This window comes from Dipodomys ordii, unplaced genomic scaffold (assembly GCF_000151885.1).
Source record: "Dipodomys ordii isolate 6190 unplaced genomic scaffold, Dord_2.0 Scaffold109, whole genome shotgun sequence".
Classification (NCBI taxonomy): Eukaryota; Metazoa; Chordata; class Mammalia; order Rodentia; family Heteromyidae; genus Dipodomys; species Dipodomys ordii.
In genome coordinates, this window is record NW_012267325.1 from 6,058,474 (window position 1) to 6,084,662 (window position 26,189).

General features: G+C 34.8%; 1 protein-coding gene across 1 annotated transcript in view; it reads left to right on the forward strand.

Moving 5' to 3' along the window:
• Window positions 1-26,189, forward strand: part of Zfhx4 (zinc finger homeobox 4) — a 191,281-nt gene that overhangs the window by 148,738 nt on the left and 16,354 nt on the right. Inside the window, exons 5-6 of the mRNA XM_013028432.1 lie at window positions 10,936-11,004; window positions 21,073-21,189. Of these exons, the coding sequence (XP_012883886.1) occupies window positions 10,936-11,004; window positions 21,073-21,189 (186 nt within the window). The remainder of the gene's footprint in view (window positions 1-10,935; window positions 11,005-21,072; window positions 21,190-26,189) is intronic.

The following is a 26,189-nucleotide window of genomic DNA, read 5'->3' on the forward strand; positions in this document are numbered from 1 at the left end:
CAAAGTATTAAATGCACATAAGATTATGACCATTGAAACATCGAAACTGGCCTAGCCATGCTCATTTACACCAATCATCCCAGCTATTCTGACGTCACAGTCAAAGGGATCATAAATTCAAATACAAACCTAATTTTCCAGATTTATATCGACAGTTTTTACATTCACTTGTGTTTACATTCGCTGTTTCTTTTTTGTCTTCTCTGTCTTTCTATCTGTCTCTCTGTTTCTATCTCTGTCTCTTGCTCTCTCCATGTACATACTACCTCATAACCCTTATCTAGTTGATATATCTGTTTGGCCTAGAACATGCCAAACTAAACAAAATCATAACTATTATTTGCAAACCCTTTCTTCATTTCCAAATTATTCCACCTACATTTTCTATGTTTTAGATAATTGCTTCTCCATTCTTCTTATTTCCCAGGTAAAAAAAAGCACTGAAGGCATCCTTAATTTCTGCAATCCTCTCACCTCCACATTAAACCCACTAGCAAGTTTTATCTACTTCACTAAAGGATGTATAATTTCTTTATTGTCTCTTTGGTCCTGAACACCAACTGTCATACTGTATCACCAGAGTTTTGTTGTAGTTTTCTCTGTAATGCCATGTTTGTGACTCAAACTTCCAGCAGAGTTGTGTTCTTTTGGCCACTGGTTAGTGATCTATCTAGTCCAGGGTCCTCTAGGTCCACTTCTTTGTTCTTTCACATTACCTTTTATCATCTTATGTATCTTTCAGTCGTATTTACATAATATTTATTCCTTAGAGTTCTGCCCTCCACCCTCATCTTCATCCTCTCTTTGTTTTTTCTCAGATCTGTCATTTTCTCACAAATCATTAGTTGATACTGCTCCCAAAATATCTTCAACTCAGATGTTTCCTCCCCAAGATTATCTTCTCCCAACCTAAATATTTACTAAACATCTGTATTCAAACTCATATCCAGAATTGACCTCAACATCTTTTTTTCATGCCCAAACTTGAGCTTCACATTATTTGACTCTTTGGTGGAATCAGTATTTTTCCTCCTTCCATTACTTTCTTCTAGACAGTAATAGTTTATAACAAAAGTCATTTTTCCTGTTTCCCCCCTTTTCATAGCATCCCAAAGATGAAAGAATGATTATAGCATCCCTGCTTAAAATTCTCACTTTGCCAAGATGCAGGGACTCCTTGCCAATACTTTCATTCAAACAAAGAAGAAAATAAATTGACTATTTCTCAGAAACATTTTTTTCTACTGCTAATACCATCCAAAGAAAGCAATATGCCAAATCTCATCAATCTATTTGCTCATTAATGAATGATTGAATGATCTATTGCATAAATATTTCATGGATATGTGTAAGCATTGCCTTGAAAGTTCACAGCAGGTTCCAATAGTACATTTTTCACTCTTGGCTCAAACAGACCTTTCTGTTCTTCCTTTTCTGGAGTACATTCACTACCTTTTTCTCCAGATGTGTTTCATTTATACTTGTGTTCATCATTGCTAAAACAATTCTGGAAGTGCAATTTTGAGTATATAATTCTATAAACTTGTCATTTTCCTAAGTTGTGAGATACAAAATAATTCCCAAAAGCAAAAATCCAGGAATTTTGAAAAATATGGTTCAAGTCTTCTGTACTTTATGTTAATGACAAGTTTAGTTCAACATTTTCAGTGTTGGTAAAATGAATTTCAATAATTATATGAAAATTTTCTTTTATGGTCATATATAAGTCACAAATAATTAAGTCTATATAGGGAAACCAATTATTTCTCACATGAACTTAACTGTAAAGAGTAATTTATATGCAGTAACAATGTATTTTGTATCTGCATACTTAAACCTTTTATATGTAGAAAAAATTGTACAAAGATTTCATTTATTTGTTTTCTAAGATCACTAGGAAGTGGTGAAGTAACAAAGATTTCATCTTTAAAATGACAACATATGATGAGAAGAAAGCAGATAATTTTATCTCCATTTTACAGATAAGAAAACTGCCGGGGCTGGGAAGGTGGCTCAGTGATAGAGTGCTTGCCTTGCATGCCTCAGGTCCTTGGTTTGATTCCTCAGCACCACATAAGCAAAAAGAAAAAAGCCAGAAGTGGTGCTGTGGCTCAAGCGGTAGAGCGCTAGCCTTGATCTGAAGAGCTGAGGGACAACGCCCAGGCCCAGAGTTCAGGCCCCACATCCGGACCCTCCCAAAAAAAAAGAAAAGAAAGAAAGAAAGAAAAAAAAAGAAAACTGCCCTCCTCCCCAAAATCAACAGTCAGTTTAAATTTCCCAGATGGAAGCAAGGGTTCCTTACCAATTCTTAATTCATACATTTCCAAAGTAACATTACTTTTGTGAATGCTTCAAAGTATTTTCATTGGCTCACTATAATTTGATTTTGAGAATTGGAAAAGAGCAATACCATAATTTATTCAGTGTAGCATATCATTTTGGTGACTACAGTGTGAAGCATAATCTAGAATCCAGTATTAATGACACATTTGTGTGTAGATATTGTGTACAGTGTTTTTGTTTCTGCCACATATGTAGACCTATATATCCTGGAATTGTCTTAAAATTTCCATCCTATCGTTTTTGTAGCAAAAGCTGGATAGTACAGGTTGGAATGAGGGAAGAAATTACTCCTCTTGGCAGAGAAAAACCTAGGCTGATTTATATGTCATTGCTACTCTTCAGAATTCATTTTCTGTCACTGTAGCTTTTACACATAAGCAAGCCAGTGTCACTGAGCAGTCTTTACAATTCATGTAAATTCTACTATTGTTAAAGCGTGTAAAAATATCTTTCCAATTATTTTCCTCAGGATAACAATCATGGATGTTGTTGCAGTTACGTATTCATATGTAATAGTGTATTACATATGGATGTAATCTAAAAAGAGTTAATATCAAATTGCTGTAGTCTTTTCCTTGAATAAATTGTGTTGAGTAGGACAAATCAAAATGAGCAAAATCAGGTCCAATAGACATATCATTTCTTTATTATCACACCATGACTATCGGTTGAGTTTACTCCTATTAGCACTCTGAAATCTTGGTAGGTTTGTGTCTATTTTCATATAGAGCATCTTGAATTTCAGGAAGATAAAGTAATTGGTCAGTGTCCAAGTGGTAGCAAATGGTGGGATTGTGATCCAAACACACATGTATTTGGCCCTTATATCCATAGTTTTTCCCTTAGCACAAATATATCCATAGGAGTAGTCAATATCCTCCCGGGGAAATACTTTCTTGAACAACATATGCTTCTGAGTGCTATGTTACTCCAACAGAAGTTGGCATTTTCATGTCACCAGTGCTGATTTATCTTTTACCTATGCTTGAAACATCTCAAGAAAAGAATGCATCACAGACAGTTAAAAACAATACCATTCTTTCAGCACTGGGGTTACTTTCTGTTTGTTCACAGCAAAGAAGTTCCAAACAAGTAAGTTCACAAGATCTGCTGTACAACATTAATCTTATAGTCAACAATAGTATATTGTACACATAAAAATTCAAGAAGGTAGATCTCATGCTAAATATTTTTACTTCATTTTTTTTCAAACAAACTAAGATTTGAAGGAAAGAATTGAAATACTAAGCCAGGCTCAGCATGAACAAAGCCCTTAATTGCATAGACTAGGGATCAGTTTTTGAAGCAAAGATGTTTCCTATGTTGAGAGTAACCTAGTAAAGCCAGCAAAATTAGCTGAGGAATGATAATTATTCCAGACATAACAGGGATTATGATGAATTCCAGAAGACTAGGCAACTGCTTGAGAGATGGGGACATAATATTATGCTTAATTATGATCATGGAAGCTTGATCTTTTAACTTCAAAACAGTGAGGAACAAAATAGAATCTCACCTGGAGAAATGTAATAGAAATGAGTAAATTGAAGTAAAAGAACTCTAAGTAAGAACTCTTTAAAATATAAGAAATTAAGAGGATGTAGGAGTAATTTATTGAAACTAATTGATATTAGGAACTTATTAAATTTCTTGAGGCTCCATTACCCTGAGGTCACAGATGATTCAAGAAGCAGAGGAGAGTGACCACACATTCCTGGCCTAGGAAGCCCCAAGAGATACTGCTCCCTTGCTATAAAAATAACTTCTGGGTAAAACCAGACAGGGTAGGGCAAAGGAGCATTACTTTTGCAGAAAAAAAAAAAAAAAGATCACAAATCCAGCCCCATTCAGATAATTGACACTGGAGCATCCCATGCACTCCAATCTATTACTGCTTGGAAGAAATAATTTAAGAGAAAGCACGGCAGGCCAACAAAGATGATGTTGCTTGGTTACTCAAAACCATTTGGTATCATGCTGAGTTGTTCTGCTTTTAAGAAGAGCACTCTTTGTATACACAAGGAACAGGATGGAGAAGACCACTTGAAGCCATTTTTTTTCCACTGTAAATTTGCTTCAACTAAACATTGACTTTACTTTTGCAAGGCCCAAGCAAGTTCAGAGGTCATTATCAAAATATAAACTACCCAGATAGTAACTGTTGAATCAAATGTTGCATTTAATGCATTCTTCTAAGTACTAGACTTGCTAGAATAAGTTTTCTTTGAAGAAGTGTGAGCTGTTATTTAGAAGTTTTTTAAAAAAATCAGCTTCCCGGCTTCCTGGCTCAGGACTCCTAGAGACTGCCTTGAGGCATTCCTGACAAGGGAGAAGTACAGAACTTTGGAATAAGACTAATTCTTCCAAATCCTCCCTCTGTTGCTCCATGCCTTCAGAAAAAAATGATTCAAACTGTCTGACCGTACATAACAGTAGTAATTTTTCAGATTATTGTGAGGATTGTAAGGAAATACATATCTAGCACCTAAGTGGTTTCCAACAAATAATAACATCATTTAGAAATTAAGAAGTTGTAGATATTGTTCAACTTTCTTTTGGGGGATTTTTTTTACATTTCATTTTCAAGGTGATGTACAGAGGGGTTACAGTTACATACATAAGATAGGAGTATATTTCTTTTCAAACTTGTTACCCCTTCCCTCATTTTTGTCCCACTTTCCCCCTTCTCTCAACCTCCTCCTTACCCAAGTTGTACAGTTCATTTCCAATGTATTAGGAGTATCACTGTTACTTACATAACAGGATATTAATATTAATAAAAAGAGTATCACTGTTGCAGTGGTTCGCCCTTTATCGTTTGTCTAGCCAGTTTGTTATTCCCCTTCCCTTCCCTAATTCAGAGAAACAGATTTACAAAACCCAAGATACCAAAATCAAATACAGTGACAACAGGGGACAAACCATAGGAGGATGGGGAGGAACTAAATAAAAAAAATAAGTAACTTCACATCATACATTGAAAACCACAGCAATAAAGAGAAATCTCTTATTTCCATATCTTGGAGTTCATATCACTTAGCATCATCTTATCAGAGCAAATGTACATAGTTTTTGAGCTACTGTGATCCTCTGCTAGAACTCTCTTAGACATATACTAATTATTACAAATGATGGAAAGCATAGACCCTATGTTTCTTTTCTTTGGGTCTGGCTTACTTCACTTAACATGATTTTATGGAACCCACCCAGTTGCCCCTCAGTAGATGAATGGATCAAGAAGATATGGTATACATACACAATGGAATTCTATGCCTCCATCAGAATATCATCTCCTTTTTAGAATGAATCACACAGCTCTAGGAGGGGCCAAGGAGTCTCCAAAGTTAAATGGTATATGTGAGGTGGTGAATAGATGGGTTATGGAGTAAAAGTTGTTTGAAACTTCTGGAATTCATTTGACAAAAATTAAAAGTCAAGTTTATCTTAATGGACACAGGGAAATGGATTTCAAAATTTTTACTGGAGACTACAGAAAATGTTTTCCTTTCTACTATTAGAACAATTGGCTTAATATCTAATACTCTTTGGTTTTGTATATCTTGTCTTACATTCTAAGCAGTTGACTAAGAATGATTAAATAATTTAGTATTTAAGACATTAGTAAATTAGTAGGAGGTGATGTTTTGTAGGCAAGTACAGTAATTCCTTCTTATCTGTTGGGAAGTGTTCCATAGATTACTAGTATATACCTCAAACTATGAATATTAATGAACTTTTTCTGTTTTTCTATGATAAAGTTGAACTTATAAATTAGGCACAGCAAGGGATTCATATCTCACTGTAGATCCTAGCAAGTTTAGAACCCAATTTGCTTTCTTCTCTTATTATGTCAAGGACTTTCTCCTTTCTACTTAATGAATCACATTATGGCTTCTCTTTGGTATACCTAAATTGTAAGCTTTACCAACCTTATCCTTTCCTTCCATTATTAAGTAAAGTAAAAGTTTCCTGATCACAAACACTGCAGTAACTTGAGAGTGGATCTGATAACCAAGAAGGCTATTAGATGACTACATAATAGATACTTACAAGCATAGATGTTCTGGACAAAAGTCCCATTAGTGGCCTGAGGGGGAACTCTAAGATTGCATAATGTTACTTGGAATACTGTACAATTTAAAACATAGGAGTTATTTATTTCTGAATATCTCTGTATTTAAAAATTATAGATGTAATAATTGTAACTATTGTCAAAGCTCATAGAACTCATAAACTTTATAGACCATGATAGACAATTTGCCCCATGGAAGTTAGAATATGTTTGTGATTTTAACTAAGCATTCACTATTCCACAATACTGTGAAATTTGTGAAATTATGTAATCACTTAATCACAATAAAGAATTTTCAAAACAACAACAACAACAAAAAATTACAGATGATAGTTGATTGAGGATAGGTCAAAATAAAAATATTGTATCATCTGACTACTTACTAGGGAAACTTGAAAATCCTATTATTACTATTATTATTATTACTATTATAGTTCTCTCTGAACTTTTGCAGAATATTTCTCGATTTTTTTATGAAATGCAAAGCACAAGGCTCTTATTCTTAATTGCAGATTAGATTTGTCTAAAAGTTAAACTTAGGGCTGGGAAGGTGGCTCAGTGGTAGAGTGCTTGCCTTGCATGCATGAGGCCGTGGGTTCAATTCCTCAGCACCAGATAAACAGAAAAAGCCAGAAGTGGTGCTGTGGCTCAAGCAGTAGAGCGCTAGCCTTGAGCTGAAGAGCCTGAGGGACAGAGTCCAGGCCCAGAGTTCAGGTCCACGACCGGCAAAAATAAATAAATAAATAAAAGTTAAACTTAGAATTTTCTGTATATGTATATGAACTACTAAACATTTAAAATTCAATTCTTTCCTTAACCACAAGATTTATATTAGTGATAGATTTTTAAAATGTTACTACAATTAGCAAACGAAACAAAGATTTTTCCAGAACTTGGTGATTAAATGCCTGAAAATTGTAGGTTGACTTACTAAAATAAATATTATTCAAATAAGGGAAAGGAAGAATAATGAGATTGGGAAGTTTATAGATGATATAGCACTACAAAGTTGTAAGAATTTTTATTTTCCTGAATAAAATTAATTAGAACTCTACACATTTAGTCATTAAGCCTTGTCTTTGTAGGCTTAACCTGTTGAGTTGAGCTAAGAGGTTTGTGATTAGCAGAATTTAGGCCAAACAAGAAAAATGAACAGTAGAACTGATTATAGAATTAGAAGGAAAGCTACTTGTAGAATTTTCAACTATAATTGAGTATATCATTGTGGTTAAGAAAACTATCCTTGAAATGAAAGTGTGAGGCTTCGAATCAGAGCCAAGCTGAACTGCTTGCTGTCACAATGCAAATAAAAAACACCAATCAGTACCTGGCACAGAACAAATCCTCTCCGTAAAGTGTTGTTCCTGATGTTGATTGTGATGATCAATACACTATTCCACTGGGGGAAAAAATGTTGCTGATTACTCCCACATTGTGTTCAGAAAAACAGAGTAATTTGGTACCATTTTCAAATGCATGATCATCCCACAATCAACAAGGTAGAAGAGAATACTGGATAAACTAAGTCAATGGTATTATTTTTGAAATAGTATTTAACAAGAAAGGTCAGACACTGGAGTACACAAATTAGTAATCTAATTAAATCACCCACAAAGTGACAGATCCAGTTAACAGCAGTCAGTTTTGTTATTACAGAGTAATTATTAAAGTGAAATATGGCAAGAAGCTTTGTATCATCACTAGGTTTTAAACATTTCTTTTCACACAGGCAGAAAAGTACAGATTAATCAGTTTGTTTGATAAGCTAAAAGCTCTTTTATTAAAATATTTATATCATTTGTATGAAGTGAGCAACATTGTTGAGGCTTTAAAAATGAATTGTGGCCACTTTGAACTACATTCCTTTATGAAGATCTTTGCATAAGCAGCTCTCATTGAACCTGTCTTCAGGTGCAATGGGACTTGACTAGTGAGCTTAAATAACAGTTTCTTATTTGGGAATTTTGTGAAATTATTTCAACTTGTTTCCAAAGTATTATTTGGTTACATTTTATTTCAAAGAATGTAAATGCTTTATAAAAATAGCAGTTTTTTTTTCAAAGAACTGCTGAAAAATTTTTCTTTTCTTTCTTTCTTTTTTTTTTTTTTGGTTCCTTTACTTGGTTTCTGGCTTTCAGTAAACCTAGGAAAACCTTTATAGGCTTCCAAATATTGTGGTATTTCAGAGTCCGGATATATTTAAAATTTCTCAGCTTTTAGACCAGACAAAGAATTCTTTTTTTCAATTCCAGGCACTTTGAGTTTCTAATTTCATGATCTAGGGCAAGTTACCAATTTCATTAAGCCCCAGTGTCCTGGTTTATAAAGTTGGAATTAATAATTGCCCTGTGGTTTTATTGTGAGGATTACATGATTGTTTCTATATGAATAGTTTATCACATATTTGGCAGACATACATTCATTACTCATCAAAGACTCACAGTCATTTGGCTAAAATCAGTAATCACTGATACCTAATGTAAGCAAGGCCACAAACTATTGAAGTGTGGTGTGTGTGTGTGTGTGTGTGTGTAGAGACTTGAATTATACTTATATTTTTCTGGATGAAATGGGAAGATATAATTTTATTCATATGTATACAGATTCACTTGCTAACCAGGATTATAATAAAATTGAGGGGACCTTATACTTGAGTCCGGGGGACTTTGGGAAAGTTTTATGAATTCTTACCCCAACCATCATTTGTTTCAGGATACAGGATGTGATATTTTGGATAAATGTCTTTTTTAGGTGACATAGGTATAACTTCCTCTATCCTTCCTTGATAATCTAGGAAGATGAACAGCTTCTCTTAAGGAGCTTGGGATTTATTGGAGAAATATCCATGGATCCTGGAACAACTTATGTCATTGTATCATGATAAATGTTGAAGGATATGTGGTAACATAAGAATCTGGGAAACATTTGATTTTGTTTTGAGGGAAGAATAAAGGGCTAATGGGAGGAGAATGAAACGGGCATTTAGAATGAAGGGAAACAACATTGATCAAGGCTTCAAGTCACGAGAATTTGCCAAGGGGAAGGAGGAGGAGTTCTTGAGTGACAGGTTGGATGTTCATCAAGGTAAAGGCTGTGATGATTTGGAAGTTTCTCCTGGATTTATCAGCAAGGACTAAGGATAAATTCTTCCTTTCAAGACTCATTTAAGACATACTTCTTAGAAAACATTGTTTTCCAAGTTTGGGGGAAGGAGCACTCTGATTGTATTGTGTAAAAATAGATCGCCACCAAAGCCAAAGGTTTTGTAATAGCAGTAAAAAACAATTAGCAAATTCAGTAATGATGTCTTGGTGTTCACTTTTATTTTCGACGTTAATTATTTGTTTAATTAAAATCTCTTGAATCAACCAGAGATGCTACTGCCTCAAATACTAAGTAGACATAATTATTTTTGGAAGCCTAAGAATTGTGATAACACTTTTGTGCATGGTTTTATTTTATTTTATTATTATTTTAAGTAGTTGTACAAAGAGGTTTTAATTCAACATGTCAGTTTTTGAATAACATAAAACATCTTGATATCTATCCTTTCAGATTTTGAAAACAATATCACATTGTATTTTCATTTGTATAAGTATTTTATAATTATTAATAATAATGTTACATCTTAATTTTTAAATGAATCAAGAAATTTATCCAGTATTGTATACCTACAAATTAGAGCTGTGATGTATATTCAAAATTCTGTATTCTTAAGAGACAGCTGTTAAGTTGTCGTTGAGGTATTGGATTGGAAAGGCAAGAAATTTGAGGCAGGTAGGATGTTGTCTATTGAAAATGTCTGGAAAGAGAATATGGGAGAAAGAATAAGAAAAGATACATGACAAAAATCATTGTAATAATTCAGTGCAGCATTTAATAATTCAGTGTAGAGAAACAAATCGTTAAAGTCGATCCTGAAGTCTAGTTATTGTTGTTGGTTTTAAATAGATGTTTCCTATAACAAGGAGCAAAAGTAAGAAAAAAATGCAGTCAAGTAAAAAATTCTGATTTGAATTAGAGATTGAGTTTATCAAACTAGAGTATTGTTGACAATTCTGCTCTGGTCTAAAAATAAGCAATCAGAATAAAAATGTGGACTTATTTTCTGATGACTTGGACATGGTCTTCAGGTATCCTCCCAAGTGCCTGCTGATTGTTTGGCTCTCTCACATTTGCTGTCATGTAGTGAATTTTTTGTTTTCTTTTGGGCACTTTGGTAAGCAGAAGGATGCTCACAATATGATAAGTATTTATTGCCACTAAACACACAATTCTCTAACATAGACTTGATTAAGTAGTCTTTCCTGCTTTCACATTTTATCAATATTGTATTTGTTTGGGACTGCTAATCATTGAGAATTAGATCTAAACTTGCCATTCCTTGGGTTCCATTTTTCCAACTGCTCAGCTCCAGATGATATTGGATTCTTTTCATAGTCAAGTTCGAGGTTGTACTGGTATGGGATGTGTGGTAGATATAGAATGCTGATTGCTTTTCACTCTGATGTCCACTACAGAAACTGCCTCTTTGGGAGCCAGGACCTGTGAGGATGAACTTACAGAGCAGCAATTGAGAACAACCTCAGGTAATTCTTTCCCACTTAAAACCATCTCTTCTCCTAAATGAAATCATTTATATTATAAATATTCTTTAGAATTACTCTGATTAGATCTGATCATATATGTTATACAAATAATTGGGAAGCAAAAACAAATATATTTAATATTTAGAAGTACATATTCAGTGTATTCATAAAAGTGTGAGCCAGTACTAGGGCTTTTTGCTCAACACAGGTGTTGTACCACTTGAGTCACACCTCAATTTCCATATTTTTGCTAGTTCATTAGAGATAGATAATTCAGAGATCTTTATTCCCAGGCTGGCTTTGAACCAGGATCCTCAGATCTCAGCCACCAAGTAGCTAGGATTACAGATACGAATCAAGAGCACCTGGTTAAGTGACTAATTAAAAATGATCAAAATAGAAAGGTTCATGTTTTTTTGCCCTTCCCTCCTATACACACAAAGCTTTCCACATTATTACCATCCCACACTTATGTGATACATTGATTATAACTGATAAATATGCACTGATATAATAATTGGCCAAGGACCATCATTTACAGCAAGATTTACTCTTGGAACTGTACATTTTATTGGTTTGAATTAAGAACTAATGGCATGTATCTATCATTATAAATGAGAAAGAGTAGTTTCTCTTAACCTGTTAATTTTTTTTCTCACCCCACCAATACATACATGAAATCCATGTATATTTTATTGTCCATAATTTTGGCTTTTCAATGATGCCATATATTTGGATTAATACAATATTTAGTATCTTAAGATTTTCTTTATTCACCATAAATATGTTAAATTGCCCATACCTTCAATGTCTTGAGCTATTTTTAGTTGTGTTGTTCATTTTCTAAGAATTGAGTTCTCATAGTTTATACTTTAAGTAGTATTTCTTTATTCACTAGTTCTTGGCCATGGTTTGTTATTCTGTTGACAGTGTCTTTCATAAAGAAACATTTAATTTTAATGACACCATGCTTATTAATTCTTTAATGGTTTATACATTTGGCATAGTCTAAAAAGTTATGTCAAATTCCAGTGTTTAAGACCTTTTCCTGTGTTAGGATCTAGGAGTTTAAAAGTTATGCTTTATCTTTCAGTCTGTTAATTCATTTTGACTTAATTTTTCTAAATAGTGCTATTAATAGTGTCAGATTCATTTTTGTGTACATGACTGTCTTCAGTCTCTTAAAAGAACAAGCAATTTCTGCTTTGTAAAGCCTCATATCTACATTTCTATACTATAATAATTCACTGTAACAATTCAGTAATTAATAGAATCATTGGATTTTTGTGTCACCTTGTCAGAATATTCACTGGTCTGTCTGTGTACTTTGCCTTTGTATGTGTTTGTATGAAATTTGGTAGAAACACTTGAGCTGTACTACATCCAGATAATTTAAGATGAAACATACCCATTTTACTCAGTTATTTATGCTAAATAAGTACGGCCTCAGTTGCACATTCATGTAATTGGAATAAGACGATATATAGACGAAATGAAAACACAAGGTCAATTGAATCCATAATGGTATATTGAAATACCTTCAAAAATATTTTGAAAGTATACTATCTCTTTAATATGAAGTCAAAATTTCCCTCCTTAAAAATTCCAGCTTTGGGCTGGGAAGGTGGCTCAGTAGTAGAGTGCTTGCCTTGCATGCCTGAGGCCCTGGGTTCAATTCCTCAGCACCCCATAAGCAGAAAAAAAATCCAGAAGTGGCACTATGGCTCAAGTGGTAGAGTGCTAGCCTTGAGCTAAAGGGCTGAGGGATAGCGCCCAGGCCCAGAGTTCAGGCCCCCCAACCGGACCAAAAAAAAAATATTCCAGCGTCAAGCTGAAGTTTACTTTTACCTCTGCATGCTTCATGAAACTACTTTTGTGATTTTTATATGCTACTTCGTTCTAGGAAAGATCATTATAAAACAAAGTAGAATAAATTCAGAACCAGTTGCCAGTGGCTTACACATGTAACCCTAATTACTCAGGAGGCTGAAGTCTGAAGATTGCAGTTCAAAGCCAGCCAGATCAGGAAAGTCCATGAGACTCTTATCCCCAATAAAACATACAAAAGCCAGAAATGGAGCTAAGACTTAAGTGGTAGAGTGTCAGCCTTGAACAAAAGAAGCTCATGGACAGTGTCCAGGCCATGAGTTCAAGCCCAGGACCAGTACACACAAAATTTACTCTTTCTTTCTCACCTCAAACCAATCAAAAGGTTTTTGTTTAAAATGACTTTTGTATGTCTTATATATAAGTTTATCTGACTTGGGAAACGTAAGAGGCAATACAGAAAGGGTGGGACAAAGAGTGAACAATTGCAGCAGTGATACTCACTAGGCACTACGTTGGAAATGAGCCTTATACTTTGTGGAGGTGGGGACTGAGGGGGGGAACTAGGAGAAAACCAGGGAAGAAGGGACAATTCAAAAAGAAATTACTCATTACCTGACTCACATAACTATAACCATTCTGTATATCATCTTTAAAATAACAATAAAATATATTAGTATGAAAAGAAGCCACTCTGCTTCATTACATGTCTTAACTGTTTTTTAAATGAAGGCTGAATTCTACGTAATATCTGAGAGTCTCCAGATTCATATATTCTCATGACTCTGGATGTTTGTCTTATACAACAATTTTTTTTCGTTTTCTTCATTTTTCCATTTCTTTTTCATTTTACTCATTTCAGCTTATATTAATAGGTCATTGACTACTTACACAAAACAAGGAAACACCATTTTCATTCAAAATATTACTGTCCTATGTACTGCTAGACATGTATATGAGCAAAGCAGATCAGGTGCCCTTTGTTAGACAATATTTTATGACATATAAAAAAATTTCAGTTTACAGTAACTGTGGTAAAGGATGCTAAAATAGAAGTTTTCAATGTATAAAGCTCTCACAAACAGCATCAGCACATGAACAGACATAATATATCAGAAACGTGGGAGGAAGGGCTAACAATCTACAGTTTTATAACTCCTGAGATGATAGTGAGTGACTCCTACTCAGTCTCAGGACTGCCCTAACATGTGCACAACAGTCGATGTGCTTGCTACTTTACAAGCAGTAGTAAGGGAAGTTGCCCAAGGAAGTGACATGTGAGCTGATTATGGAATAATAGGAATGAGGGGCCAGTTATAAACAGTCCAGGGAAGGATATCCCCACAGTAGTGGGGGCGGGGGAATAGGTTACATTCCAAGAGGGAAAGGAAGGCTAACATGGAGAAAAAATAGTGAGTGAGGAGGACAGGATCAAAGCAAGATGAAATACCAGGTAGGCAAGGGCCTCATCATTTTAGGCATCATAGGAATTGATGTGTTTTTTTCTAAATGAAAGAGTTAACCATGCCAAGCAGAAGAATGACTTGATTTTATTTGGTTTAACCGAATAAATAACATTAAAGCAAAGTAGGTCTTTCCTAGTTAAGGCACCATTTAAATAAAAACAGAAGAAATCAAACATAGCAGCAAGGAAATTGTTTAAAAAATGAGGCAGGGATTAAGTACACATCAAATATTTTGGAAGGAGAAATCGTAGGACATGCTGTTTGGTAAAATGTATGTGTGTGAGGAAGAAAGAGAAGTCATAGATTGTTTTGTGGTCAATGGTGTTACTGTTAACTAAAATAGTGAACACGGGAGGAAAATGACATATGGTGTCATATGTAGAGATCAAAGAAATTAGTCTGACCTATTCAGTTTGACATGTCCTTTAGACATCCAAGTGGAAAGATTTAACTTAAAGCCATGATCTGAAAGAGATCATGTAAGAAATAGGATTCAATCTAAAGAATAGGATTTGATACCAATTTTGGGGACACCCCACTATTTACATGTTGTATAATGGAGGAAGCCCCAGCAAAGGGGAAAGAGGAAACTCTCAGAAAGACACAACGAAACTACAGCAGTCTGATTACAATAAAAATTCAAGATGGAAAGATTATCCAAGAAAAAGAAGTAGTAGCATCTGTTGATCAAAGGAAGAAAAACATGCAGTAAATATGAGACATGTGGGATTTTGCATTATGGAGGATATAGGTGACTTTCAGAAGAACCATTGGTATAAGTAAAGACAGGAAGCACCTCTCGCTCTTTCTCACTTGTTCTTTTTTCCTTTACTTCAATAAGCTGAAAAATGACTTAGTGGAGAGAAATGTTAAAAAAAGAATCCACACCACCTAAATCAAAACAAACCTCTCTTAAATTTTATTAAAGGGGAATAAAGGGATAAGATAAAGTCTGAACTCTTCCCCAAATTTTGCTTCTTAAACTTAATTCAGTGTTTCAACTAGCTTGTCTTGCCTGTCTACCATCGTTCATTCAATTTTCCCAAGCCTTTGACCCAACAATAAATAAAATAATAACTATTTTCAGAAAATGTTTATGCATTAGAGTAAATCAGCAACACAAAGATAACTGCCACATACAATGGTATTGTTTCCCATCAACACACAGGAAAAAAGAAAGAAACTAATCCATAAAAATCTTAAATGGAAGTTAATTAAAAAAACTTCTGGGAGAAGAAAACAGAATACTACTACTGCTACTATTATGAATACAATGACACTTTTAAAAAATCATGTTTACTAGCCTCTTTGCTGACTTTCACAAATTATAGCAAATTTATAATTGTACATATAAGTATGTTCAAATTTCAAATGTTGAAACTGATATTCCTCAAGCTGGATAGGAAAAAGTAGGGTTTATTCACTGAAGAAAAATAGTTCTAGATAAGAAAAGAAAATGTAATAGAAAGAGCTTTAAGCAAGAAGGCATTGCAAACTATTTGGTATTTCCTCAACAGTGGTTATGAAATGTGACCTGCATCAAAAGCATACTTATCAGTTGGAACTTATAAGAGATGAAAATTTGCACACCTAACTAAATCAGAAAAGGTACAGGTGGGGCCCAGTAACCCTTGTTTAAGAATGTCTTCTGAGTGATTCTGATTCTCTAAAGCTTAAGAAATTGTTTTCAAATATTAGTTACGGGACAAGATGAGACTAGGGTGCAGATAAGGATCTGATATTGCAGAGATGTTTTTATTATACACACACATACAAATGAAGTTGAGCCTTTTCTTTTTATGTGATTGAAGCCATCAAAAGATTTAAGTAGATTAGATGGAGAATAAATTTTGAGTGGAGTGGGACTGGACAAGGAAAAGATGGGTAACTACAAGAGACAATTCTCACAAGCCAAGAGCATTGAATAGAGATGATCAATACATAAAACTGGAGATGTTTTAGTTACTGTCTGCTACTGCTTCTTTATATAATCACTCTGAAGGCTTGAAAAGTGCACAGTACTTACATAGATGCTAAATAAGTGCATATAATGGAAGAGAGTAGGACAACAGTCACTAGGGGATGGGGATGGGATAGGGGAAAGATGGAAAAATGGGTACCACAATGCAGGTAGAAAATAAGTCCTAGTGTTCTAAACATGGTAGGGTGGCTTTATACTTTATAAAAGAATTGGGAAAAAAGACTAGGAGAGTTCCTAACACAAAGAAATTATAAATGTTTATGGACATAAAAATGCTATTTGTTCTGATTTGATCATTATACTTTACATATACATAAATTACATAATTATACATGCATCAAGTGATCACACCATACCCTACAGGCATGCACAATTATTACCTGTCAATTAAAAATATAGTATGTAATGGTTTCACAGAACATTCAGAAGAGTTCACAACCCTAGTTGTATATTGAAATAAGGAGCACAGTTAGCTGGTACTTACAATAGAGAGATGAACGGGATTTGCTTAGAAATTGTATATTATAACTTGTAAGATAAATTGGTAGTCTCTTTCCAATTACTTTTATTATTTAACTGAAAATATTCCAAGCTAATAACTCAAACACTTTTAGATATAGTTGATACGTGGGTGTATAGTAACTTACAACATTGCCATTTCAGGCATGTTAAAAATTCTGTGGGATGTTAATTGGACCATATTTCTGGGGTGTAAGAAGACAGCATTTTTCCTTCTTCCTATTATTGTGGGACATTTCAAAACAAAAATGTCATTTGTCTGAAAATTTGGAAACGAATGCATATTTTAAGCTTAATTGCATACACGTTGTAAAAGTTAATCTACAAATAGGTATTCTGTTTTCTGTATCCATGAGCCAAAAGGATCATTAAAAATGCATTTGCAAGCTGGGTGCCAGTGGCTCATGTCTACACTCCTAGCTACTCAAGAGGCTGAGATAGGAACACAGTGGTTGAAGCCAGCCTGGACAAGAAAGCCCATGAGACTTTAATCTCCAATTAACCCTCCTCCACACCCCTATCTCCCCCAAAAAGCCAGAAGAGGATCTGTGGCTCAAATAGTAGAGTACTAGCCTTGAGCAAAAAAAGCTCAGGGACAGAGCACAGACCCTGATATCATGCCCCAGGACTGGCACAAAAAAGATGCACATAGGAACCTTATGCCAGTGGCTCACACCTTCAAAGCCAGGAGGGATGGGTAAGACCCGAGGGACTCTTCCCTCCAATTAATCAGCAAAAAGCTAGAAATGGAGATATGACTCAAGTGGTAGCACAAGCCCCATGCACGTGCTCTAAATGAAAAATCTTGTAATATTTTTACTATTGCTGCAGGTAATATAGCAGAAAAGACATGCTGATGAAAATGAAAACTACCATAGCATCTTTATTTTGTAATTTATGTATTTTTAGATACAATTTATGTACTTATACTTCTCAGTTCTAAGTTATTCCTTTAATATATTTAATGGGACTTGCTTTTTTCCTACAAACATTTTACATTTTATGGCATTTTATAACTGAGGAAAAGAAATGTGGTACTTGAAAATTAGAATACAGCCAATTCTTTCCTTAACTTCAAATCCTAACCTCCAGCTTTCCAAGAAAAAGTGGTTTCTGAGCATTAGTATTCTTTACTCAACAGACTATTTATATAATGAATGTCCAACTTATTTCTGAAACTCTCTTTGAGAATGAAAGTGACCTTTTATCTAACTTATATGAAACTTTATGGTGTGTAGAAGTTAGCTTGTGATTATTTTTTGCATGATTAAAAATTTGCAAAGTTCTTATGGCTCCAAAGAGCCTACCTGTAATAAACAGCTTTTGGCTTTAAACCACAAAACAGGTCTGAATTGCTTGGGCATTAGAGCTAATTGCCTGCCTACTTCAAAGGAGAAACCGAAAAAAGAGGAGGAGGGAGCGAGTCACAGAAGCCATGACATTGGAGGCAAATCCACCACTAACTGTTATGAGTTGTGGCTTGGAGGAACCCAGCAAAGTTATGGCCTCAGAACTGCTGTTTGCGATTAAGTTGATGGGGAGAGTCTATCCCACAATCTCTCCCTGCTGGGGACACAGAGTCTTTGTTCACATTCAGATTTCTCAAACTGTTGCCAGGGTCAAGCTGAGGTCAGGCACCACAGTGATGTATAGGAGAACATGTCTGGGAATTTCTCTCACACTTAAAACACATACCAGAAAATGAAGAAGAAGACCTCGCACAATCTTTCGGATGAGAACGAGATTAGACTGTACCTTTTCTTTTAGGGTCTTCATAATTTTTCTTTTCTTCTCCTGACACATAATGTTTTATTAATGTGAGTTGTGATAGCCCTTACAATTTTATGTCCCTTCCAGATAAGGATGCTCAGTAGCCACTATGACACTTCATTTTCCAGCCCTGGGGGAAAAGGTCCAGTAAATCTACTCTAAGAGATCTTGCTTCCCTTCCCCAGAATGAGTCAAAAAGTAATTGCCATGGGCCTGACACTGGATATTGTCCCACGTGTGTGCACTGGGCAGGGACATATCCTAATCTAGTCATGATCACAGCCTTCCAGACTCCCAAACCTGTGTCAGCCACTATACCCACCAGCTGGGCCCAGGGCTGGGAAGAGAAAGCCTGTGTTTGAACAGTAATTGTCACTGATGGGTGAATGCAGGCTACACTCAGAAGATTTTTTTCTCTCTGCCTTCTTAATGTAAAATTTCCATGTGTGTTTTACCAAACAGGAAACATTCCTGAAACCCACAGATGACTGACTACTTAAACAAGGGTCCCCTCTCTGCTTTTGTGCAAAGGGGGAAAAAACTGGAATAAAATGATTTGTATGGTGTCTTGGAGTATGCTCAGTTGAACCAAACTCTCACTTTGAATGTATTGAGGTCCTTGTTTTCCCTGTAGCTTTCTGGAGTTTCCTATGGGACCGAGAACTATCTCCTCTGTTGTTTTCCTGATCACAGAGGGCGATGCATGGCTGGCAAGTGAGACTTTAAAGAGATTTTTTTTTTGTGCTCAGCTGCTATATATGACAGTGGATATTTCATTCTGCTGTCAGAATGTTATTAATAAAACATGGGGTGTGGAGAGGGCCACGATTTCCCCTTTCAATCACTTTAGCATTTGCAATGAAAATTTTATTCAGTGTGTAATTTTCAGTTAATGCTTGACACTTAAAATGTCCATAGCAGCATTTTGTATGGTTATTGAAGGGTTAATTGTATCATGTTCTCTGCATAAAAGCTCTGCTTATCAAAAGCAAATAGAAGAGTGTATGCAAATGGGGTCTCAATGACCTTTTGCCTTTCCAGGGTTAATTTATATGGTCATTAAAGATTTTATGAAATTGAGAAGCCTGGTGCTTCAAATCCCATTTTACCTTCCTCTCCTAATTTATGTAATTCCTACCTGAACTGGGGAATTTGATTTTTATTTGTGTGTGTGTGTGTGTGTGTGTGTGTGTGTGTGTGTGTGTGCGCGCTGCAATGAAAACAGCATGCTGGGCTGTGGGGAGTTGCAAGTCTGGTTATCTGGCATTACTCAGATTGCTAAAAATTCATTAAAATGTGACATCAGCACACTGAGAGACAAATGATCGCAGGATGAAAGAGAACAGTGGGCCTTTCACGGATTAGTGCTGCACAGCCCCAGCATAGAGGCTAACTGCATAAACAGATTAATCCACCAGCAGTGGCATAGCTAAGATTTACAGAATAATTAAATAGGTTTGAGTTACTATGAGGATTTCCATGTAATCTAGCTGGTGTGAACCCGTGAATGAGGTGTGGGGTGATGCAGTTGTAGAAATATACCTTGTTATGTCCTAGGCTGTGGATAGCTTCCCCTAAGTTAAAAAAAAATACTTCAGTGTAGCTGAAGTTTTTAAATCTTCCTCTAGCACAAATTTAAAGAACTTGTCTAAGATGTAGGGATCTAAAGGCAGGAAAAACACCTGTCTTTTATTTAACTCCTTGTTATTTATACAATTTCTCAGGAATGTTTTCTAAGAACATGGTTTGTTCTAACACTCACTCAAGTCCACAGAAGAGGGTCCATGTTATAGTTCCAATGGTGCAAACAATACAAAGAAGCTGGAACATGTTTTTTTGTTTGTTTTGTTTTCGTTTTTAGTGAGGAGTGAGGGTTAGGCTAAAAGGACAGAGTAGACAAATGGTAAGAAAATGGATGGGCAAATGCAGTCATAATATTCAACATATCTATGTGAAAATGGATTAAAGTAAATTGAAGGGATGGGTGGGCATATAAGAGATAGGAGAGAATGATGGAAGAGATGACATCAACTAAGATGCATTGTACTTACAAATTGACATGTTGAATAGAAACTCCCTTTTACAACTACTTAAGAATCATAATAACTAAAAACAACAAAAGAACCAAAAAAGCATTAAAAAAAGCAGACAGCAAATTTCTTGATAAAAATGAAAAATAAAGGTTTCCTTGTATTTAAAAAAAAGAAATTACAGAATTGCCTTTGAGCCAATATTGTCTTCTTTTCCCTCTTAATCTATACTAAAAGTTAATTTATTTGGTCATAATTTCACATAGATACATGTTCTCATAGATGCAGATGAAATTGCTTTCGCTACAAATTTGCCTCAGTAAGGTAGTAGCATGTACTGGTATAAACTTTTGCATAAATGAACACATGTATCTGCAGACCATTTGTAATTAGGTTTTATGTAGACAGACAGTTTATGTGAATGTAAATTTGGGGACATTTTCCATTCTACTGACTGGCCTGCTTCTCCTAACAGAAGAACAAAGTGAGGAGACAGAAGGAGCTACCAAGCCCATGGCAGTGGCTGAGGATGAGGAGAAAGACCCAAATGAAAAAGACAATAGTGAAGGCAAGAACTCCAGTAAAGACTCTGGTAAGATACTAGACTTTTTGACCTTTCATTTTCCTGTTGCTATCCTTTCCTTGCAATCATCCTCTCCTTCACTCTCTCCCACAAAAAGCTTATTAAAAGCTTTTATTCATTTTCAACTGTCTGAGCATTCCTACTACTATTCATTCCATGTACATTTTGCATGTGATTTCTATCAGTAGCCTCCCATTGACCTATTTTTAATCATAACCATCTGACAGAATAGATGTGGATAAGTTGAAGAATATTACAGGACGACCAGTGAGATTATTTTTTAATCAAATCAGTTTGTGTGCTTGTAATTTTTTAAGCGCCTTTCATTAATCTTAGCTATACTTGTGATTCCTCTGATGGCATATTAATTTTTCATAAGCACAGGATTAGATCACTTGAATTTTGTCATTCAATCATATATACCTCTTTCCCAAACTATATAACCCTAAAAAATGCTATTTTTCCCTCCTTTTCATTTTCAATTTACACTAAGGAATTTGCCCTTTTTAAGGGCATCTATTTGAGGCATTTCAAACAAAATCCAGCAAAAAAGTTTACAGATGATTCAGCCTAAGAAAGAGGAAATATCATTGAAAAGGGATTAGGTGCTGGGTAATTTTGATCTTCAAGAATAGACAAATCCCAGTAATGAAAGCTACTGTCTTTGAAAACAAACCTTCGTGTCATGACATTTACTTGTGCACAAACAAACCCTAGGCCAGCATCTGGTCTGGATACCTAAGGCTTTTTCTGTGTTTGATTTGGCAAATATATGGCTACATCCATGCTTTGTATGTATGAGATGGAAATCTATGGTCGCAATGAATATTACATTGGCTACTTTTGCTGCACGCTATACCTAGTTTTATTATGTTGGACTCATTGGAGCAGAAGAAATGCTGAAACGGGTTCAAGCCTATTAGTTTCAGGTAGTCATTTATCTTTTCCTTGCATTCCAGTGACAGCCACACGTAAAGAAGCTTGTATTCACTATGAAGATATTGGGTTGTGCAAAATATATTAGTTTGCTCCATACAAGTTTATTTGAATTATCCCCTATTTGTAATTCAGTCTTGGCATATCTGAGTTTTTAATTTCCTTCAAAATTTATCTAAGGAGGTTCCATGCTCTTTTCCCACATTGTTCAAGCTAAATTTCATATAGGAATCCAGTGAGAAAAGCACCATTGTATTTGCTTCTAGGTTATAGTGTCTAACATATGATTCTAATTTGACTTAAACAAAGAGGGTCTAAGTTTAGTTTGGAGCCTAAAGCTAAATCTCCAAAGTGATGCTGTAGCAGTGTATTAGTAGGCTTGTTTCTGGGATGACAGACTTGGAATTTGAAGTACCTACTGGTCAATTATTGTCAAAGATAGTGCAATACCATCTAAACCTCCCTTAAATAGGGCTGCAAATAGCAAGGTATTCAGCCTGTGCACTCTATGATGAACCTCATCAAGACTAAGATGTTGATTAGTTCAAGTTGGGTAAGATTTGGCTTGACATCAGATATATATTTCACAACACACTACAACATTTCCCTCTTCTTTTTCAGAAGAATGTGTAAAACACATCACAGTGGCGTCCATAAGAGTCCATATAATACTTAGATACAGATCATTATGCTTGGTGATAGCTAATAGTGTCTTGTAAAGTATGGAATCTTGGATCTTTTGAAGAACAATCTTTTCTTACCAGTGAAGATGGAGTCTTGCTTGAAACATATCCCAGATGCAGGGGCTCTGGCTCCACCAGTGCAGTTTAGTGCTCTGAATAAGTAATGGGCTCAATAGCTCCCTAATGACCTGATGAGTTATTGTCCTTCCTTCGTGCCTAATTGTACCATACTGACAGGACTTATGTCTATGAGAGGAAAGACCATTGTGTAATGGTGGTTATTTAAATCAAATTTCATCTCCATAAAATGCCTCCCCAGGTATAGGGTAAAAATGAGCTCTAATCAAGGACTGTCTAAAAACCAATGCTGAGATGTAACTATTTAGCCTTGAAAACTCTCAGCCTTTCAAACAGTTCTGGTTATTGAAAATGGACATGAACTTTTAACAAAGTTTTCTCCTAAAGTCTGCCTTGATAGAGTAAATATTATTACATGGGTTTTTCCCTTGTAAATATGTCTATTTTTTAGATAACCACATACCACACACATACACCCACACAAGATATATATAGAGAGAGATAAATAGATATAGATATAGATATTCTTATATAAGTTCTAATTGTCAGAGGTGTTTGCCAACATATAAAGCAAGCATGACAATACATATTTTTTATTTTTCTTATTTCAGATATAATTGTCAAAATATTTGCAAACTTACAAAGTAATCACTAATGTAATCACTATCTCCATGGTGGATGAGAAAACAGTTTGATCTTACTTTTTTTTAGACATGAAGGAATCAGCACAGTGTTAAGAAGAGCACAGAATCTCTGTGTACTGTTGTGCTGCACTGCTGATACTAGTTTGTAGGACCAGAGCATTCAAAATGAGACTTAGCAATATGCAAGTTATATTTGTTGAATATTCATTCATAATAAAAAAGCCTCCTAATGCTTCATTTATATTGTCATTTAAATCTAGTGCCACTTTAGATTAATTATAATCCAAATTATAGCTCAGTGCAGTGCAAGAATTAATATAGTTTATCCAGATTAATACATTTGCATTGAAAATGTAATATGTCTCTGCTGTGGCTAAGGGGACCACTTTTTTAATAAGGGAGTAAACATGAGGAAAGATGGAAATTAACCTTCATTATTGCAATTAAAATTATCTTTTCATTCTAGTCTCGTTAGAAAGAATACTGTACTGGTAATTATAATTTAGAAGTATTTAGAATTAAATAACCTGTTATATTCAAGCTTTATAGTATTCAAATTTTATCAATTATATTGATTCATAGATAATAACTCAGTATTTTGTTTTATTGTGTTTTAAAGGTTTGCTTTAACATGTGTGTTATTGGATTTTCCTCACTTGTTATCATTTTACAACCTTCTGTATTTTACGGATTGAGAGTTATTAAGTAGGCGGCATCTGAAATGCAATGAATTCTGTCATTTTTATATTAGCAATCTCATGCAAGTTAAATAATCCTATAGCTGAGGGATAATCATTGGCTTATCTATTTGGCAGTACTTATTTGTAATTAGACTTTATTTTGCAGTTAAAATTCATTAAAATTGTACTGTTCTTTGATAATATGGTGGTGTCCTTAATGATACAAAATAAATTAGGATCCTATTTCCTTTTTTTTTGACTTATGGTAACAGACCTCATTTCAGATGAAGTTGCAGATAGAAAATATGAATAATCACAATACATAATCAAAACCTTCCTAAAATTAGTTGACCTTTCTTTAAGTAGGGACATTTCCAAGATTATAAAATCCAGTCAAAGGAGTTGGTTTCCTATAATTTAGTAGGGTTATAATGATATTAAACTTGAGACAGCACCCCTTTTGTATAAAAGAGATGCAAACATAAAATAAAACTGCAGTGTCTTTAAAAACAATGTTGGTGACCCCCTCATCCGCAGGTGTCTATGTTTGTCACACAATTCTACATCTCAGTATTCTTTTTATCAGTGGTTCACTTTTCCCTGGTGCCTAATCCTAATTTGTAACTTCTCGATTTAAAATGAAAGTGTCTTTGGGAATCTCCCCATTTATGTGACTATCATTGTTTAACTAAGTCAGTTAGTAAAAAACATTGAACCTGACATATTAGGTCAGGTTTTGACTATAGTCAAAAGCTATTGCAATGTAGTGGCTGTAAAACTTTACACTTACTTTCTTTGTTCAATATCAAAATCATTACTTCATTTTGATGAAAAATGATATGCATTAAAAATAAGTCAACATATATTATTAACATGCATGAAACAACAAACACACACTAGTGTATAGGCTTAGGAACACATTTTAAATGTTGAATCCAGTGTTGTTTTTTATCCTTTATAGTATTAGAAGAAGATACACATTATTATGGGTTTTTTTCTCTTTGTATGACCATACTGTGGTTTGAACTTAGAGGACCTCATAATTGTTCTGCTTACTTGTCTGGCTGGAGCTCTACCACTTGTGTCACATTATTAGTCTGGATTTTTGTTATTTCTTTGAAGGCCAAGTCTCATGGGCTTTTCTACAGGCTGACCTCAAACCATGACTCTCCCAACCTCAACCTTCTGAGTAGCTAAGAATGCAGGCATAAGCTACCTGGGCCTAGCAAATCATATGTGTTTACAGAAAGAGGATCATGGGTTAACATTTACTAGTTGCAAGTTTCTGGAAAGCTTATCTTATTTTGAAGACCCCAAAGCACCTTCAAATAACACATCATTAAAATTATTTTTCAACTTGTATGTGACAATCTTTGATGGAATAGAGAACTGAATCAACTTATTTGGTGTCTTCCAGTTGTACCATGAATATAAATGTGGTAAGAGAATAGAACATGGTATTAATCTCTTTAGGGGACATATTACTACTCATTAATGAGAAATTTTTTGAAAAACTATTTATCTGTCTGTCTATCTATCTATCTATCTATCCTATTTAGTGCTGATCCTGAATTCAGAGCATGGGCACTATCTCTGAGTTATTTTGCTCAAGGCTAGAGCTCTACCACTTAAGCCACCATTCCACTTTCAGGTTTTTTGGGGGTTAATTAGAGTCTGTGAGAACTGACTTTCCTGTCTGGGCTGGCTTTGAATTGAGATCCTCAGATCTCAGCAACTTGAGTCACTAGGATTACAGGTGTAAGTTGCCAGCACCCAGCAATGAGAGCTTTCCAAGAAAAATATAACAAAGAAGGCAACTGATGGACTGATTCAATAAAAATAATTTTGTACAACTTGACCTCACATATTACATAGTAAAATTTATTTGCAAATATTGAATACTAAATTGCTTACCTAAATGTTTTTGAGATTTTTTTAAAGCTGTAATATAAAGTACATATTGTAATTTTGACAAAGAAAAATGAATT